The sequence below is a fragment of the Trifolium pratense genome, linkage group LG3, assembly GCF_020283565.1.
Source record: "Trifolium pratense cultivar HEN17-A07 linkage group LG3, ARS_RC_1.1, whole genome shotgun sequence".
NCBI lineage: Eukaryota > Viridiplantae > Streptophyta > Magnoliopsida > Fabales > Fabaceae > Trifolium > Trifolium pratense.
Genome location: NC_060061.1, coordinates 9,984,288 through 10,005,019, shown reverse-complemented (window position 1 = coordinate 10,005,019; position 20,732 = coordinate 9,984,288). Strand labels below are relative to the sequence as shown.

General features: G+C 34.2%; 3 protein-coding genes across 3 annotated transcripts; 1 reads left to right on the top strand and 2 right to left on the bottom strand.

Moving 5' to 3' along the window:
- Window positions 1-1,997: 1,997 nt before the first annotated feature.
- LOC123914558 lies at window positions 1,998-11,295 on the bottom strand. The gene is made up of 14 exons (XM_045965759.1): window positions 11,164-11,295; window positions 10,233-10,379; window positions 8,228-8,380; window positions 7,139-7,363; window positions 6,867-7,013; window positions 6,554-6,631; window positions 6,293-6,439; window positions 5,137-5,280; window positions 4,286-4,375; window positions 3,937-4,190; window positions 3,749-3,765; window positions 2,934-3,198; window positions 2,414-2,815; window positions 1,998-2,310 (listed from the first exon to the last, which is right to left on the bottom strand). The coding sequence occupies exons 2-14, from the start codon at window positions 10,372-10,374 to the stop codon at window positions 2,188-2,190; spliced, it is 2,187 nt and encodes a 728-aa protein (XP_045821715.1). The 5' UTR covers window positions 10,375-10,379; window positions 11,164-11,295; the 3' UTR covers window positions 1,998-2,187.
- A 229-nt stretch (window positions 11,296-11,524) lies between these two features.
- LOC123917826 (pentatricopeptide repeat-containing protein At5g46460, mitochondrial) lies at window positions 11,525-15,525 on the bottom strand. Its single transcript, XM_045969677.1, has one exon. It carries the CDS (start codon window positions 15,414-15,416, stop codon window positions 13,278-13,280), a length of 2,139 nt encoding a protein of 712 aa, XP_045825633.1. The 5' UTR covers window positions 15,417-15,525; the 3' UTR covers window positions 11,525-13,277.
- A 1,021-nt stretch (window positions 15,526-16,546) lies between these two features.
- LOC123917825 (ADP-ribosylation factor GTPase-activating protein AGD12-like) lies at window positions 16,547-20,133 on the top strand. The gene is made up of 9 exons (XM_045969676.1): window positions 16,547-16,658; window positions 17,660-17,741; window positions 18,026-18,107; window positions 18,330-18,405; window positions 18,499-18,662; window positions 18,842-18,974; window positions 19,113-19,229; window positions 19,335-19,430; window positions 19,659-20,133. The coding sequence occupies exons 2-9, from the start codon at window positions 17,696-17,698 to the stop codon at window positions 19,935-19,937; spliced, it is 993 nt and encodes a 330-aa protein (XP_045825632.1). The 5' UTR covers window positions 16,547-16,658; window positions 17,660-17,695; the 3' UTR covers window positions 19,938-20,133.
- The last annotated feature ends 599 nt before the right edge of the window (window positions 20,134-20,732 follow it).

Below are 20,732 nucleotides of genomic sequence, written 5' to 3'. Positions count from 1 at the left end.
ACCAGATTCGAACACCGACCAATGTAATGTCCCTACAAACTTAGATAAACTCACCGGACTCATTTTATTTATTTTTGGAGAATTTTTCATTTGGTAAAATGAAATTAATAAATTCATATTTACACTGATTCAAAACAAAAAATCAAATTCACATTCTAAAGATTTTTCGTACTGTCGTTATGTCTTTTTTTTTTTACAAACTTAAAATTCATATAAATGATAGTAGTAGTTTGTAATTAATTAACTTGATAGTGTAAAAAAAATTAATAATTAGTTAATATATGTGATTCCTAAATAGTCATAAATAAAAACCTAATCAACTATTTAGTTGGAGGAGAAATTATTTTAAATTTTAGACTGTTTGGTAAAAAAGTAGGAGCATATAGATGACAAGCTACTTATAGCTGATGAACTTATAGCGCGAATTTGTAGTTTGGTAAAATGAGCGGTTGAATTAGCTTATAAGTATAAAATGGCATAAAAAATATATATATATTTAATTGATATTTATTTTTTCAAGTAAGATGATAGGCGTAAAATTGAAAGAAAAAAAAATATAAGCTCATAAGTTACTTGAAATAGCATTTGAAAAATAAGTTATAAGCTATTTTTAAAACACATTCACCAAACATTTTTTTTGTCATATGAGCTTATATGCTATAAACTCATAAACTATTTGAAATAACATTTGAAAAATAAGTTATAAGTTCTTTTTGACAAACAGAGCCTTGGTGGTTTAGTTATTTTTTGGGATGTAAGGCAACAAAATTGTTACGCACGCTAATTTCAAGACCTTCTATCAGCGGAGAGGTTGTCGCGGAAAAAAATACTTATTTAAATTTAAACTTCGATATTTTTTATATATATTTTTATGTATGGTCCAGTGGTGAAGGTGTGCGAGTTTCTTTTAGCTTAACCAAGATCTTGAAATTGATTAATGTCTTGGACAAGCAGCAACGTTAAAACTCTTAAGAAAAATTTAACATTTATTTGAGTCTCACATAAATCGAATAATTAATTTATACAATTACTTGCAAAGATTTTTTTTTGGTAAGACTTGCAAAGAATATTCTATTTAGACTATGAAAATATCACCATTTGTCTAAAATATTTAAAAGAAAATTATAAAAACAGCTGATTTGACTACATCTACGTTCTCTGTTATGCAACCCACAATTCCAATCTTCCCTCTTTACACATGTCCATCCTCATCCATTGCAATTGAGCACAATGTTTGTTCTTCTCAACACCATATAAATCAAGTAATGAAACCATCGGAAGTGCCACACGCGGAAAACAATATCACCATAATGTGCTTGAAGTTTAAAAACCCCCAATTAGAGCATTTAAGAGGGATAGATGCATTGTTTCAAAAAAATAGAAAGGGATAGATGCACAATAGATTAACAAATTAGGATAGAGGGATCAATCACCATTAAGAGGGCGGGATATTGAAAATAGTGGGAGGGAATTAAGATGGAGAAAATGGAAGAGGAGACAGTTGAAGATGAAGTGTAGAAATTAAGAAATAGGGGATTTATTGTGGCATTCATAGAAATGAGTGGGATGGTGAATATGAAATAGCGGATGAGAAACATATAGGTTGGAGAAAGTTGCAGTTTTAATGGAAAAAATGCGGGAAAGTGATTCGCAGGAGATAAATTAACTTTTTAAATATTTTAAACAAATAAAAAATGAAATGGCAAATGGTACATAGTACATTCTAAATTTACCCACACACAACCAACCAACCAAACTCATCTGTTTAATAATTTTATTAAAAAATCTGTACCAAAAATATTTTTTCCTGTAAATATTATCAGAAGTACAATTCTTTTTCAACGGAAAATTCATTGCAAATATTGACCTTTTTTTTGACAAACATTGTAAATATTGCTAAATGATGATTGTTCATAAGAAATTTTGTTAGCCAAAATCAACTGCACAAGGGTGTCCAGTCTACCACTACATCAGAGAGCATAATTCTGGAAACACAATTGAGGAAAATACCTCACATCTTTTGTACAAACTTAACATTCATTTCAAAACATACATGTTCCTAGCTAATGCTTTTATGAGTCTGTGAAGCAAACTTGCACATACTAATGTAAACCACATTTACATAATAAACCAAAACAAGCTTTTTACCAAGATTGTAAGAAGGTTGCAATTGATTGCTTCACTATCCTAATACAAGCGATACCGAGCTAATTCTGATCTAATATCTGTTATCACATCTTCTGCCTCATGGAGTTGTGCTTCAAGCTCTGCAATCTTTTCATGATCTGACGAGGTTGATGCTTCCGTTTTCTATCACAAATAAAATAGGTTAATGTAATTTCAAAATTAAAAGCAGCTTGAACCAATGATCATAAAATTGAAAATCAACAATATATTTATCTTTTATACTCACTGGTGGACAATATTGAGACAATGCTGACTGGATGGCAGTCTGAACCTGACTGTTGATTTCCTGCATTTCTTTTTGACGATCCTGTAATCGAGCCTCACTCTCCTCTCGTTTCCGCCGCTCCTCCGCCAGTTGGGACTCAACCTCAACAAGTTTGGCTCGTATTTCATTGCACTCTTTCTTAGCATTCTCTGTCTCCATCCTTTGGGCATCTAATTCAGCCTCAAGCTTTTGAACTCTGGCAGAGCTTGACGATTCACTCAGTCCTTCTCCAAAACCCTGCATATATGATTTCTTCCCAACCACCGACTTAAAAGCAGTTTTAATAATTTCAGGTTCAATTGTTGCCACCCCATCCTCAGCATTCTCTAGAAGCCTCTCATCGATTTGCTCAGCAACCTTGTCCTATAATGAATCAATAAAATTAAAAATACAATACAAGTCCACAATTTAAATAAGATGCAAAACATCAAATTCAAGTTATATAGTATAAACTTGCAGCAGTAATTTAAAATGTGATTACATTTATTTCCTTAGATGTCTCATCAACCCACTCCCCATTGGCCCTTATGTGTGTTATCTGCCATAATTTCTGCAAATCAGGTTCCTGTTCTACCAACTGAGCTAAGTTTATATCGGAATCTGCAGTAGCCTTTGTGTCACTTCTACTCTTGCTTTGTGTCACTGCAGAAACTCCATATTTTCTGTTTTGGCCCTGATGAAGTTTTTTTCCTCCAATTTTTTTTCCTTCCAAGTGTGTTTTTATTGAGAATTGTGGATACGGAGTTCTTTAGTTTAAATAGATTTTCTTTTCACAGAACAATTGGAGACTTCCAGATACAGATATGGTACGGAAGGCAATTATTGATGAAGCAGGCCGTTTATATCGGAATTGGCGCAACAGGCTTCATGAGCATTACTTGGTATTTGAAACAAAGGAAGAGGCCTTGAAGCATGTCCCCGATGATGTCGATAAGTCTGATTGGAAATTCTTGGTTGACTATTTTAGCAGCCCTTCTTTTGAGGTATATTGATTTATGTTGTTCCTATCTTACCCTGTTAATTTTAATAAATTCCCTAACATGTTTGTTGTCAATATTATTCAGATAATGAGCATGAAAAACAAGGCAAGTAAGGCAAAACAGCGGACACATCATACTAGTGGGCGAAAGTCCTTTCAAGCAGCTAGTTTTGATGCAGTAAGATGCCAATTTAACTTGGTGTTGTGCCTTTTGTTAAAAAAAAAAAAAAAAAAACTTGGTGTTGTGCCTTGTCAAATTGTATGACATTTTTTTTGTTATTAACTGTTTAAGATGTATATGCATCTAACAGCAGGACCCTTGAAGCCCGCTGACCTGGATCCAAAAAAAATTATTCACTTAATGGAATAGAGTCCCCTCAATAGGGGACCATAATTCAGAGGACTTAGTGGGTGGGGCTTGAGAACTTGGGGCTTATTTGACAGCTATAATTACGATAATCACAAGTAAAACAAACCAGAATAAACAGGAATGTCAATAACGTACCAGAACTTTTTCCACTATTGTATCTCTAGTACCTTGTGGAACCCGGCTCCACTTGTTCACATTAAAACGAGCGTTCTTGCGTAGAATAATAGAAAGGTCAGTAATGAAGTCATTACGGCCTGGACCTACAGCCACCATCCTCGTAGGATGAATAACAACATCCAACTTCCCATCTGGACTCTGTTTACGCTTCATTTCAAGTATCAACCCTCTTGTTCGTCCTCTCACGTTTTTCTTAGGCCTGACTCTTATATCTGAAGCAAAAAACAATCGGAAAATAAGAGAAGTTTCATATAGAACCGCAAAGCCAGGAACTATAGAACCATCGAAATGAAAACATTCAACTTTCCATCTGCATTCTGTGGGTGGTTCTTCAACTTCTGATTCATCGATCCTCCTGGTCGCCCCCGTCCCCTTTGCATAAGGGTTTTAAAATATTCTAAAACACACCAAAAATCATTAATAATAAGACATCTGTTATTGAAATTATTCTTAACTATCATTTCTAGTAATGGAATAGAGGACAACAAGCAAACTTAGATACCAACTATAATGTAGTTAGTTACTCAAGTCAGTTACTAGTATGTGATGCCATCTATTATATAATATATTATAAATTATGGTTTCTCAAGTTCTTGCGAAGAAACTGATATCTATAAATTGATAATAAAAATTCCAACAAATAAAATTATTGGTCTGAAATTGTCTATATAAAATACTTGAACATTTGAATAAATATTTTTTGCCAAAAAATATATATTTTGTAGAAAATATATAAAAGACAAAGTATACTTGTGCATGGCACAGGTAAATATGATAGCTCTTTATAATAAAATCATATTCGTTATGGGAAAATAAGGTTTGTTTGTTTGGATAAACATACAACTTTGTTTTTGAAATGTTTCCCCATTTTGAATATCTGAATCGGAAATGAAAATGAATTTTTTGTTATTTAAGTTTTTTGTCAATATATATTTGTAAAGAAGAAAAAAAAAGTTAAAATAAGACAAGATTTTTATGACAAAAAGTAAAAAGAAGGGAATGGATAAAAATCTAAACCAATTAGGCCCTAAGTTTTCCAAGGAAAAACACACTACTAGTATAAAACTAGAACTTTTTCTAAATATAAGAAAGAGGGTGTATAAGTGTAATAAACAATAAGATATATACTAATCAGGAAGGAGGTAACGGATAACGCACCGACGTCAGACTCCTCTTTATCTACAGGACTGTCTTCCCTCATATTTGATGAATCATCATAAATATCAGTGTTTTCAGGATTCCTATGATAGTTCTGCACCCTTGACTCTCTTTGTTGTTGCTGTTCCTTTTTGTTAGGCCTAACTGTATATGAACACAACAATATTGAATAGTAGAAAACAATTAGCACAAATGAGCCCTCTTCCATCCACCAGCACCATGGAATCAAGAAAAAATGACGATAACACAGGTTATACAAGGAATGTGAGAGAGAGAGAGAGAGAGAGAGAGTGTGTGCGTAACACAGATAACCCCACTAACTTAAGTAATATAAACTCGGCATAAAATAAATGATTTTTAATATCTTTACCAATTATATCGTAAAAGGCCAACATAACATTAACAAAAGCCTTAGAATTTGGATTGGATCTAACTCAATGCCACAAAACTAGCTTGTAAGGTGAGGGTTTCACACTTGCACCTCACTTGTGATGATTGTTCAAGTTAGATCACCATCCGATGTGGGACTCACATCACCTCACGCTCAGCGACAAACATCTGGAGCTTGAAATCTGCACCGAAAGCAAGAACGAGCTAATGGCCAAGACCACTAAGAGACCAAGACACCGCATCTCCACCTAAAGACATTGGACATATAGGTAACCTCTATTATATATCTTCTGTTTAACTCATTGCCAGCAAATATGAGACTAACTCCTTTTACTTGAACAATCTCCCCCAAGTGAGAGTCTCCTAAATCACTATACTTGCACCACCTTACCAACCATTCCACTGTCTAGGTGGCAGACTAGCATTTGGAGAGTAAGTTTTGTAGGACTGGATATATGGTGGTACAATAGACCTAGAACAGAATTCTATACCATCTTGTGGAGTCCAGAGTGAACCAAGAACAATAATGAGCTAATGACCAAGACCACCAAGAGACAACGACACCATGTCTCCACCCAAAACCTACATTGGGTATATGACTCACCTCTCCTACATACACTTCATTTAGCTAGCCAATATGGGACCAAACACTCAAACTTGAACTCGAACAATCTCCCACTTAGTTTGAGTATCCCAGATCACTATATTTCAACGGTTCTTCACAAAACGAGTGAAATTAAAATCTAGATGTTACATGAAACCATACCTGCACTTCCTGATTCTTCACACTCATGAACAACTTGCAGCATAGTAGAAGGACTGATGGAACTGGTTGTGTTTCTATGAACACTCTCTTGACAAGTTTGATCCCTTGACCGCTTTGGTCGTCCATGTCCCCTTTTCTTAGGCATATCTATGTGTGAAATGCAAAATATCAACATACAACATTTAGAAATGCTTCTCATTAATAATGTCAATAAGGAATATGAGTTAACAAGAGAATATGATAAAGTGAATCCATGTGTACCTCTCTCCTGCTCTTCTACAAACCCAGGAGCAACTTCCAATTTATTTGATGGATTATCAACAACATAATCTTGGAGATCTGCACAAAACCAGCTTGTAAGAAAGCCACGTGACTGTGTAGTGCTTCTTGATAAGAATTAATATCATACTTGTCTTAAGAAATTATGTTATATGGTAACATAAGATTTCCTAATAGCAAAACTAATAAATAGACTTGCTAATAAAAAAAACTTATTGTTGAATAGAGAAAAGAGGGAATAAGGTAAACGTGAAAACAAGCGAAATTAAAATCCAAATGTTACATGCAACCATACCTGCATTTTCTGATTCTTCGCACCCATGAACATTTGCCACCATATTTGAAAGATTGAAGGGACTACTTAAGTTTCTACGATCACTCTCTTGACAATTCTGATCTCTTGACCGTTTTGGTCGTCCCCGTCCCCCTTTCTTAGGCATATCTGTATGTGTAGTGCAAAAATTCAACATATGACTGCAGTTAGCACAGGCTTCTTGTGACAAAAAAAAATGTCAATAAGGAATAGGAGTTAAAAAGGAGAATTTAATAAAGAGAGTCCATGTGTACCTGTATCCTGCTCCGCTATAAACCCAGGATCAACTAGAACAGGAGAATCTGATAAAGTGAATCTATGTGTACCTGTCTCCTGCTCCTCTACAAATTCAGGATCAACTTCCAATTCATTTGATGGATTGTCAAGAGCATCCGTTTCAGCATTTGCACTCTGTTTAGCCTTTTTCTGAACACTTGACCCTTTAGACCGACCCCTTCCCTTTCTCTTTGCCATGGTACCTGGAAATGAATTTCATAAAACAGAGAATCAGAACTAAGAACATGATATCATCATACATAGATGATAGATGCCAAAAGTAACCAAACACTAATATATAAGGATGATAAAAAACCGGATTGAATAAACCATGGTGTTATAAAATAGCAGCATATCTGCAAAGGATGAACAATGGAAATATAAAGTTATACTGCATTTGAAGATATAATAACAATGGATTGTGGAGGGTTGTGTTCAAGAACATCAACATTCAACACTACCATTTTATGACAATGAAAAAAAAAAATGTTCATTACCATTCAGTTCATCAATAAATCCCAAGAGCATCAACATAAAAAAAAGTGCTTTATTGAAAATGACAAAAATAATAATATCATTGAAAAGAAAAAAACATAGCAGAGGATCAGCTTCAATACTAGAAAGCACCCACAATAATATAGAAGCAAAAAGTACAGCCATGAAACATAGAAAAACTGTCAGAATAAATCTACATTCTCCAGAAATTTTCTCGCACGGCAGAAGAAGTCCCTACGAATTTGGGATTTCAGATTATTTATTAAAAGTGATAACGAAAATGGTACCAGCAAAGAAGGTATTTCTTTGAGGCATTGTGGAAATTACCATCACTGGCGGTGCATGCTATCAATAATAGCAATTCCCAAATCCTAATTAGACGTATTTAACATAACGCTTCACGGCGATAATTAGCCCATGTGTGAAGCTTGGAATGAAAGAAATAGATAGAAGAAGCTATAGTGAGAAGGTGTGAATGAGACTAGCCGATCGGAGACGGTGGTGGTCGGAAATACGATGATCAGCCGATAGGAGTTAACAGGAGAATATAATAAAAGGGAATCCATGTGTACCTGTCTCCTGCTCCTCCATAAACTCAGGATCAATTTCCAATTCATTTGATGGATTGTCAAGAACAGCCGTTTCAGCATTTGCACTCTGTTTAGCCTTTTTCTGAACACTTGACCCTTTAGGCCGACCTCTTCCCTTTCTCTTTGCCATGGTACCTGAAAATGAATTTCATAAAACAAAGAATCAGAACTAAGAACAACATATCATCATACATATGCTTTCGTAGAAGAAAATAGGCCCATTTGATGTTCTATTAGGTCCCTGAAAATTATTTCAATTCAACATGCAGAAACAATTGGTTTACCAAAATTTGGACTATGCTCAATTCCCTATACTCCATAGTTCAAATAACAAGACATGATGCTCCTATAACCCACCAAATGGTCCAGTTTGCAACAAATTCAAACCACACAAGTACCAAAATCATACTCAGTCATCCATGTTGCGAAGATATTAGAATCTTAAATTGATGCAACAATACATTATTACATTATATAGATGATAGATGACAAAAGTAACCAACACTAATACATAATGATGATAAAGAAAACGGAAAGAATAAACCATGGTGTTATAAAATATCAGCAAATCTGCAAAAGATGAACAAGGGAAACATACAGTTATGCTGCCTTTGAAGAGATAATAAGTTAATAATAATGGATTAAGATACTACTACAGCACAAGGGTTGTGTTGTGTTCAAGAACATCAATGCAACCATTTTATGACAATAAAATAATAAAAAAGAATGGTCATTACCATTCATTCATCAATAACTCCAAACTGCGAAGAGCATCAACAAAAAAGTGCTTTATTGAAAATGACAAAAATAATCATTAAAAAGAACAAAACATAGCAGAGGATCAGCTTCGATAGTAGAAGGCTCCCACAATGATAGAAGACAAAACTACAGCTATGAAACATAAAAAACTGTCAGAATAAATCTACATTCTCCAGAAATTTTCTCATAAAACTGAAAATGTCCCCACAAATTGGGGATTTCAGATTATTTTTTAAAGGAGAATGTTAACTTGTGCCCTTAAGGGCACATGTTAAGAAGATAAATGTGGAAAAAATTTATTGAACTTGTGGTGTATTCAATTATCTAAACATTAAATTCTTTGTATCATTAAATGCTATATTTCTATTTTTAGGTAGCTTAACATGTGCCTTTAGGGCACAAGTTAACATGACCCTTTTTTAAAAGTGATAACGAAAATGGTAACAGCAAAAAAGGTACTACTTCTTTGAGGGATTGTGGAAATTACAATCACCAGCAGTGCATGCTATTGATAATTGCAATTCCTATGTCCTAATTAGACGTACATAAGGTAACACTTCACAATGTTAATTGGCCCAAATTTTGAAGCATGGAACGATGGAAATAGATAGAAGAAGCTATAGTGAGAAAGTGTGAATGAGACAAACCAATCGAAGGCGGTGGTCGGAAATACAATGATCAACAACGGTGTTGGTTTGAGGAATCACAGTTGGAGTTAGCGCAGAAGGGTTATTTATTAATTGATTAACTAAAATGCTGAAAGTTACAACTTACAAGGTTGAGTAACCTTTATAAATGATAGTATGTTCCACCAGTTCAACTTCAAAACGATCCACCACGTCATATATCAAATTAACAACTCATCTTGATAAAAAAAAAACATATAAATTAATCTTGTCAAACAAAAATTATCAATTATTCAATCAAATATTAAAATAACTTTTTCTCCCTTCTAAAAGCCCGTTTGTTACAGTTTTTCAGGAAAAAAATGAGAATCTGAAGAAAAAAAAAATCCAAGAAAGAATATTTGTATGTGAAATGCAAAAAAAAATCAACATACCACAGCAGTTAGCATATGCTTCTCATGACAACAAAAAAAGTGACAATAAGGAATATGAGTTAACAGGAGAATATGATAAAAGGAATCCATGTCTACCTGTCTCATGTTCCTCTACAAACCCAAGATCAACTGGAACAGGAGAATCTGATAAAGTGAATCCATATCCACCTGTCTCCTGCTCCTCTAGAAACTCCATTTCCAATTCATTTGATGGATTGTCAAGAATAGCTGTTTCGACATTTGCACTTTGTTTAGCCTTTTTCTGAACACTTGACCCTTTAGGCCGACCTCTTCCCTTTCTCTTTGCCATGGTATCTGAAAATGAATTTCGTAAAACAAAGAATCAGAACTAAGAACAACATATCATCATACATATGCTATCGTAGAAGAACATAGGCCCATTCAAAGTGCTATTAGGGCCCTGAAAATCATTTTGATTCAACATCAATAAACAATCAGTTTACCAAAATTTGAACTGTATTCAATTCCCAATACTCCATAGTTCAAATAACAATACATAATGCTCCTATAACCCACCAAAACGGTTAGTTTGCAACAAATTCAAACCACACAAGTACCAAAATCATAATCAGCCATCCAAGTTGCAAAAATATTAGAATCTTCATTTAGTACAACAATACATCATTGCATTGCATTGCATAGATGCCAAAAGTACCCCAACCAACACTAATGCATAGAATAAACAATGGTGTAAGAAAATATCCGAAAATCGGCAAAAGATGGATGACAAAACATAAACTTATGCTGCATTTGAAGAGACGATAACAATAACAACAAAAATAAAGTAAACAAACTTTTAGAATAAATTTTACAAATTTTCTCACACACAAAAAAAAAAAAAAACCTCACAAATTGGGGATTTTAGATTAATTGTTTTTCAAGTGGTAACGAAAATGGTAACAGCAAATAAGGTATTTCATCATGGAAATGGAATTGAGGAAATTATAATCACTGGTGAATGCTATTGATAATCATAATTCGAAGTCCTTATTAGAGTAACGTAATTAAACAAAATTGAAAAGCATGATATGGTGAGAATAGATAGAAGCTATTGTGAGAAAGTGTGAATGAGACTAACCAATCGGAGATGGTGGTGGTCGGAAATACGACGATTGGCGACGGAGTTAGCGCGGAAGGTTGTTTTTTTACTGATTAATTTACTAAAACGCTTTTGACGGAAGGTAACCTTATGTTTTGGTTTTGTTAACAAAAATAAAACTGATGTAAAACTTTTTATTTTTATTCTGGGAAAATCATATCATATACTTCAAAATAATCTGATTATTTAGTAAAAAACAAACAATCAAATTATCAACTAGATTTTGTAAAGTAAATCATCACTTAATCAGTTTAATATTAAAATGAATTTTACTTCAAGTATTTGGTTCACGATCACCGGACATTCCTACATGTGAGAACAAGGTTAAATAGTCGAAATAGAATTCGTTTTGGCTGGGGCGCTCAAATATGCTATGTTAGGATAATCTAGAGTTTAGGTTGAAATAAATAAAGTATGACCAAAAATTATTTCTCTCGAGGTTTTCCTAAAAAATTAATTTTTTTAGGAGTAGGGACATTTAAACACACTACCAGTCTACCAGTAAATGTTAAAGGAAGATAAACAGGGCCTGAGGTGGTAGGTATCATGAGTCTACCAGGTTGTTTTGGGTAGTAAATAAAAGGTGTTACTATCCTTCCTTCCCCTTGAAGCTGTATTTCTTTTTGGTGAATTCCACTTTTGAAGGTTTGCACCACTTAATCTTCAAGCAGCCACATGAATTACTTCCCCCTATTTGCTCCAAATATTGCAGTACACGAAACATATTCAATCAAAGTCATCTTAAATTTTATACTTTTTTTTTTTTGTGTGTACACGAAGGGGCCTAAGCCCAAAAGAGAAAGACTACGATGAAACTATGCGGGGGAGAGAGACACCCCTAAGATCATTGTCTAAAACTGACACCACCTTAGGAGGAGGTATATCAAAAACATGTAAACCATGTTGAACAATACACCACATATTAGCAAGCACGTCTGCACATCTGTTGGCCTCCCGACAAGTGTGACTAATCCGGACATTCCAATTAAGGTCAAGCAACTGTTTAATTCTTCTGATAATGCTCCATGCTTTGGCACTCCCTATCCTGCCATGTTGGATACTATCAATAACTACTATTTAGGAATCCAATTGTACTTCTAGCTGATGCACTCCCATTTGATTAGCTAATTTCAAACCTTCATAAAGCCCCCATAATTCTGCCATGTAGGCATTAGTGTTGCCTAAATTCTTTGCAAAACGAACGACCCATCTACCATTTGAGTCACGTAACAGCCCTCCACAACCAGTCATACCAGTCTCCTTTTTGGCCGCACCATCAGTATTTAGAAGCATCCAATTACACTGGGGTGACCTCCAACTAATGTGAATCTCAGTTTTGGTAAGTTCCTACATATGACAGTACCTCTGCTGCGTGGTTTTATAGGAACGGACTTGGTTCAGAATAAAGCACCATGGTTGCCATGTTTCCTTGAAGTTGGTATCATGCACACGATAATTCCTCCATTTCCATTACCAAAAACAACCTGGTTGCCATGTTTTCTACTTTTGATTTCTTAATTAATGTAAAGTTTTGTATATGAGAAATTGTTTCATGATTAAGCACATGTGTCTTTTTATGAGTCTTAAAAGTCCTCTGCAAATTTTGTTAAACATTCCAATCTTACCAATTCCAATGTACCAACAAACGAGGTTGACAGATATCAAAGAGTCACAAAATCTTCTCATTGCCAACACCTTTTATTATTCCATCTAAATTTCCCCCACCTGCCTCTGTTCCTTCTTAGGATCATCTATAGACCTTGCTATATAGGAAACATGATCTCTTGTATAATTTGTATCACCGAGAAAATATTATATCCTTGTTGGCGGCGATGACTCGAGTTCATGCTTCTCGCCTTGAATTATTTACTCCTTATCACAAAATGTTCTTTTTGCTCCTTCAATAACTAAGAATCATATCTTAATCAACAGATTACAATGACAATGAATGTGTCATACCAAACTTTACACTTCCTCCTTTGTTATCGAGGATCTGCAGCGCATCACAAACAAAAAAATTCACGGATGTTCAACTCTTTTTCTTTCCTCGGCGTTTTCAGTGTAAACTCTCGGACTTTTTAATGAACAATGTTTTACCAATAATCACCACAAGAACATATGCCATTCTTAAAGTGATGAAAGCGGCTAGAATCTCTGACCACGATCTCTCTGTCAACAATCTTTGCCACAAGCTTTATTGCATTATGACAATCCCCACATACACGAAGATTCTTCATTACAGTTAGTGTACTTCCTTCCGAAGTGCTAAGCAACCCAAATGCAATTGCAAGCCTTTCACTGTGGTAAGACAGCATTTCTTCTGTTTGCTCGATTTCAACATCATGCAAGGCAAATTGTTGATCAGGAACATAACCTAATTCATTTAACTTTACCCCTAACCACTCTAATTTTTCATATATTTTCTCAGTAAGAGGATGGGACCTATCGGCAGACCGAAATTCATGCCTTAGTCCTTTTAAGTTTATCCAACTTGACCCGGGTTGTTTTACAACTCCATTATGTTTCATTTTTCTCCTAATCCTTGCAACTTCAGACCATCTTCTAGAAGATGCATACAAGTTCGATAACAACACATACGCAGCACTACAACCAGGCTCCATTTCAAATATCCGTTTTGCAGCTCTTTCCGCAACAGCCAAATTAGAATGCACCCTGCAGGCACTCAGCAAAACCAGCCACACCATTGAGTTTGCTTCAACGGGCATGCTCATTGCCAACGCTTCCGCTTCTTCCACCTCTCCACACCGGCCAAGCACATCCACCATACAAACATAGTGCTCAATCGTCAGCTTCAACGATATTTTCTGACCAAAGTACTCAAAAAAACACCTCGCCTTTTGTAACATCCCAGACCTGCTACAAGCAGAAAGCAAACCGGTCAACGTGATCTCATCAGACTCAACACCTTCCATCAACATTTGTTTAAAAAGTGTCAAAGCCCACACTCCACATCCATGCTGAGCACAACCAACAATCACAGAATTCCAAGACACAACATTCTTCTCACCAATCCCCCTAAACACACACAATGCATCACCAATAAAACCACATTTACTATACATAACAACGAGAGAATTCCCCACATAGACCCCATTTTCCAAACCCATCTTAATTCCTGCAGCATGAATCACTCTCCCCTTCTCAAGATCCTCCAACCCAACACATGAATTCAAAGCACTAGTAAAAGAAGACTCATTAGGCACCACATTGAATCTCATCATTTCACCAAAAACCTCCAACGCCTCCATATGCTTATCATTCAAACCATACCCAGTCAAAAGAGCGGTCCAAACCACCACATTCTTACAAACAGTCTCACCAAATACCCTACAAGCATCATCCATCCTCTTACAACACGCGTAAAAAGTAACAAGCGAAGCCGACACAAATGCATCAAAACCACAACAATAACCAAACTTAAACATACAACAATGAATCTGAATACCCGCGTAAAAATCAGAAATTTTAGCAGCAGCAGACAACCCACAAACCAAAGTAGTTGAAGAAATTTCAACACCAGTAAAACCCACCATGTTCTGCAAAAAAATCAACGCTTGATAACTCTTTCCATTACGATCCAACCCAGCAATGATCGAAGTCCAAGAAATAACATCACGGGAAGGCATTTGACGAAACAAACGAAGAGCATCGTCAACTCTACCGTTATTACAGTAACCGTTGACCATAGCATTCCACGTGGCAACATCTTTATCAGCATATGGCATTGCATGGAAGAATCTTTCAGCTTCAACAACTCTCCCAACTGATAAAAAACCATGGATTATTGTTGTCCATGAGATTGAATTTCTGTGCGGCATTTCATCGAACAGTTTAACTGCAGTGACAAAATCACCACAGATTATTGAAGCTTTGATCATGGAGTTCCATGAGATTGTATCTTTGGTGTTTGATGGGATTTGGTGGAAAATATTGATTGCTTCTGAGAGATTGTTGTTGTGAGCGTAAGCTAGGAGCATTTTGGTGTAGAGAGACACGTGAGGGGAAGGGATTTTGTTGAACACGGCACGTGCTGAGTCTATTCTTTGGTTTTTAAGGTGGTTTAAGAATGTGAAGTTTAAGGAAGTTGTTGAAGTTGAAGAGGATTTTGGGTTTTGAATGAGAGTGGTAAACGGTGTCGTACGACATTTTGAATTTGTTCGTCGAGTTGTTGTGAAGATTGGTGAAATTGAAAATGGTAGTTTTTTTGGCATGAAGGGAGGAAGAGGAAGAAGAAGAGGATTATACAAAAGTTTTGATCACAGTGCCAACTGGTGTATAAGTTTGGAGCATTTTGTCAAAAAATGATTTTTATGTTCAAAATAAAATAGTCATGTTTATTATCTTTTGAAGAAAAACTTTTTTTTTTTTTTGGATTAAACTCGATATGCCATGCGTGCTATCTTCCGACTCTTATCGAATTTAAATGGGTTCTCAAAAAATTTAACGTTGATGTCTAAACTCGATCGAATTTGGTTAAACTATAAGATACTCGCATCAATCTTTGTAGTTGCATAACTTCAAAACTCAAATCCTGAAGCGTGCGCACAGAGAAGCTATCGAGTTGCTCATTATTTTGTGAGAATATTTTGTTTTAATGCTAGCTCCAATAGTTGCAATAAATATGACTTTACTACGAATGAAATGCACCAAGTCCTCTATCAAAAAAAAATATAAGTTATTTTTTATTAATAAAATCCAAAACATAAATCTTTAATGGTGGTTATTTTACATTAAATTTTTAATAGTGATAATGATTGACGAATGAATCGATTGTTACACGGTCAGGTATCATTAACACCATACAAAGGACGGCAACAAACAATAACAACTCTTTCGAGGCAAATTGTGAGACTCAAACAACATAGTAAACGACGTAGATATTACAATAATTTAAAATCAATTAGGAGGACCGATAATAATAATAATAATAATAATAATAATAATAATAATAATAATAATAATAATAATAATAATAATAATAATAATAATAATAATAATAATAATAATAATAATAATAATAATAATAGATACCAACGTAATAGAGGCCAAAACTTTGAACCTTAAAACCTTAGTATCTCGACAAACTTAAAACACAAAGAATCAAAACTCTGATTCGATTTTTTATTCCTACATGTCAAAATTTTAACTTGAAAGGAAAAAGTGTACCAAATAAATTATCCTACGTGCATACCTAACGGGTGAAAAATTCCTACTTATATTAACTCCAAAAATTACAAGTAGAGATAGATAGAAATAGGTGAGTCACCTAATCAAGATAAGAAGAAAAAAAAGACATCAACACCCCTTATAAATAAAGAAGTTATTGTTTCAAAATACACATAAGGTCGGGTGGAAGAGAAAGGAAGAGAAAGTGTGTATTTCTCCACCTTCTCTTCCATCCGACCTTATGCGGATTTCATCAATTCCATATTTTTGAATTCATTCATTCACCGGTAATTCTCTCAATCCACCTTTAAACACACTATTCTTAAATTTTGCATTTTGTTATTTTCATTTCCTGTTAGTGTTCATTGATTTCTTATCGATTGAGAATAGTTGTTTATTCGTTAGTATAAATGTTATCTTTTAACATTGTTATTGTTGTTACATAAATCCTATATTGTCTATTGTTTTTACGATCATAACAATTCTTATCTAAATACTTGTAATTGAAAAAGATTTTCAAAATTTAATGTTTTTGTTGTTCACGTTTATTGATTGTGAACGAATGTTGCATGTATAATGTATGTATATGTCTTATGCAATTGTAGAAAACTTAGTGGTTAATAACACACATGACCCTATAATTTTAATGTATGTTTTGCATATATCTCATTTTTTATGTTTGATTTTGTTAAAAGTCTCGCATCAAATGCGAGATGGTCTGGACACCGGGTTATAAGTAGAGACAATTTTCTTGGTACAAGTCGGTTTTATATGGTTGAGTTAGATCTAACTCTCAATTCTAAGATAGTATTAGAACCTCCTCCAATATCTGTTGGACCACCTGCTATTAGATTTCTACTATTAGGACATCCAATGTTTATATCCACGCACCGAGACAATCTTTACCTTACAATTCTGTAGAGTTAAATTATGTTAAACTCTCAATTCTAAGAGATTTATCGATATTTTTATTCCCCTTAAATACCAGTTAGACAAACTTGCAATTAGGGGTGGACAATGGTGGCTAATGTGTGTGATTTACAAATTGATATGTGACCCCTTTAGAAAATAATTCTATAACTCAACCTTCTCTGCAATGGAGTTATTATATTGCCTATATTAATTTGTTAAATATTAATTTGTTAATTGGAGGTATAAAAACTAAGAATTAGTGCATTAGAGAAGCCTTATTATTTGTATAGTTCACTAGATTTTCATTTTGTTAGTCTTTAACCAAATATTCTCGAGAAAATAGATTTTTAACCCAAGATATTTCTTACTTTCTCAGGTAAATTAACTTGAACGCTGTTATTGGGTGTTAAGGATGGCAATGAATAATAGACGGATGGAATTTGGGAGGCCTGTCTCAGGTATGTTATTTATATGACTTTTCTCAATTAAGATCTTTGTTAGAAAGAACATTTTTAAAGGCACAAATTCCATGTTTTAAAAACAGGCTTGTTTGATTTAAGGAAAAGCTATATATTGCTTATTTGGTCCAGATACATGTTTTATTCAATAAACCTAAAAAACTTGTTTTTTTTGCATATATTCAAAATCGGAGGGAGTATGTGTACTTGAGAAATGCAAAGTCATTACTCCGTATGATTTAGTTTTTCCTTGAGAGGTTGAATGATTGGCTGGTCTCTTACAGGTAAAAGAAGATTGAAGGATTTAATGCTTCAAAAAGATAACCGCTTATGTGCTGATTGTGGTGCTCGAGATCCTAAATGGGCGTAAGTTTACTCGATTATATCCAACAAGCCTTTTTTGTTTGTGGTTATGGTCATTCTGAAAATTAAGTTTTGGTTTTGCATTTTTTATGTGTAAAGGAATTTAGAGACACTCTTTTAATTAATCTCTGAAAAACTAGTAAGAACTGTAATATGTAATATGTATTGTAGTATGTACATTACATGTTTTTAGCTGCAAATTAATTTTTTGAATTGCTTCTTCAGGTCAGCCAACATTGGAGTTTTTGTATGCTTAAAATGTTGCACTGTGCACAGAAGTCTCGGTACTCAAATATCAAAGGTAATCATAGCATTGATAAATTTCTTATAGTTGCAAATATGATGGATCTTGTTATGCATCAAAGCATTGATAAATTTCTTTTTTTCTTATAAGATTTTGTCAGTGACATTGGACGAATGGTCAAATGATGAAATAGATGCAATGATAGAAGTTGGCGGAAATGCTTCTGCTAATTCAATTTATGAGGCTTATATTCCAGAAGGATATACAAAACCTGGACCAGATGCTAGTCACGAGCAACGTGAAAATTTCATCAGGTTATACATGCTTGCATAGCGTTACTCTTTTTAATCCATAGTTTTATGCGGTTAAGTAGTAACTAGTAACTATTTTACACGACATTGTGGTATCGTTCATGGTAGCATCGGCAATGGTACCAATCGCATCAATGTTCATGTTAAGAGTGGTATTTTAATAGCAATATGTATGATTGCAGGTCAAAGTATGAGCGTCAAGAATTTTTGAAACATAGTTTGCGCATTGTATCAACAAAAAGTAGTGATCGTCGAGAAAGTTTCTCCAAAAGGCTTATGGATAGCTTTCGATCTACCAGTTGTTCAAAGAATATGGTAATTATATTTATTTCCTTTGATTAAATATATCAACGTGTAGTACATACTTCATACGTCCAACGTCAATGAAATGATTTTTTTTTTTTTCATGAGGAATTTTCATGGATGTTTGTTTGATATTGGTGGTCAAAATAGGACGGAACGGTGGAATTTATTGGAACGTTGAAAGTGAAAGTAGTTCAAGGCACAAATTTAGCAATCAGAGATATGATGACAAGCGACCCGTATGTTGTTTTGAAGCTTGGCGAACAGGTTCGTCGTTTTCATTAGCATATATACTTTAAAATGATTGCTCCTTATCATTGTTATTATTTTTAGTTGAAGAGTAATAGTTGACAATGATGTTATTGCATTCAGACTGTTCAGACAACTGTAATAAAGAGTAATTTGAATCCAATTTGGAATGAAGAACTTACGTTGTCAGTTCCTCAACAATATGGAACAATAAGTTTGGTAAGTTTAAACTTTATCTCATATAAAATCTAGCTCTCAGATAATATTAAGCCTATGTTTGGTGTCACAAGGGTATGTCAGAATCACGGTGATCTATCGTGATTTTCCAAAAGCTACATTATGTAGCTTCTGCAGAATCACGATGGACCACCGTGATACCAAACATACACATGTTCGTAGAGAGAATGAGATTGACTTTAATTAACACGTGGCTTTAACTTATTGCAGAAGGTATTTGATCAAGACTTGTTTTCAGCTGATGATATAATGGGAGAAGCAGATATTGATCTTCAACCTTTGATAACATCTGCAATGGCATTTGGTGGTGCTGGAATGTATGATGATATGAAAATAGGAAAATGGCTGAAATCCAATGACAATGCACTTATAGAAGATAGCATAGTCAATATCATTGATGGTAAGGTTAGACAAGAGATTGGAATCAAGCTCCAAAATGTCGAATGTGGAGAAATATACTTAGAACTTGAATGGAATCCTAATCAATAGGTGCATTGCTATTGCTATACATTTTCTTAGTTTTGGCCCATCATCCTATATTCCAATCAAAAAGTAAATTTTGTTGGTCCTTTCCAATAATTAAATTATTTTACAAAATTTGGGTAAATTTTATAGATAAAGAAGAATGAGTGATCATGTAATTTTGATCCATTTAATCATCATAGATTACTTCTGTGTATGTTAATTAGACTGCGTACTACACATAACACATTGACACATAACACATGATGGTATATTTAACCTCAAGTTTTTATGTAAAATCATCATTTCTCTTTTCTTTCAAAGGTTTTTATTATCTAATCTATCACATATCATAACATTACATTGCCAATAAAGTTCATGCAATAAAGCATAGCTTTCTTTTTTTAGTAGTCTGATGCATAGAAATTCCACCTTAAAGGTAAATAAGTGGAGTGTCCAGTATTCGAACTTCAACTCCTACATATAATAATGTGATATCTCTACCAATTAGGCTAAGCTCACGGGGATATAAAGCATAGCTTTCTAATCGTGGCTGTTGGAGACAAATATGATTGAAAAATAATATTTTGACCTCAAAATATTGGTGTCAAATACCGTTTCTCTTATTTTTCATGTGTATTTTTAAAATGTGTGTAGATTGTAAAAAATAAAAAAGTAGACAAGATATAGATGAATTAGTAGTCACGTATGCCGTTGGTATTTTTTATAGAAGTATTTTAATTTGTTCTTATCGATCGTTAGTTGATTTAGTGGTGATTGACATTGAGTTTAGTAGGGAGGATCGCGGTTCGATCCCCACAA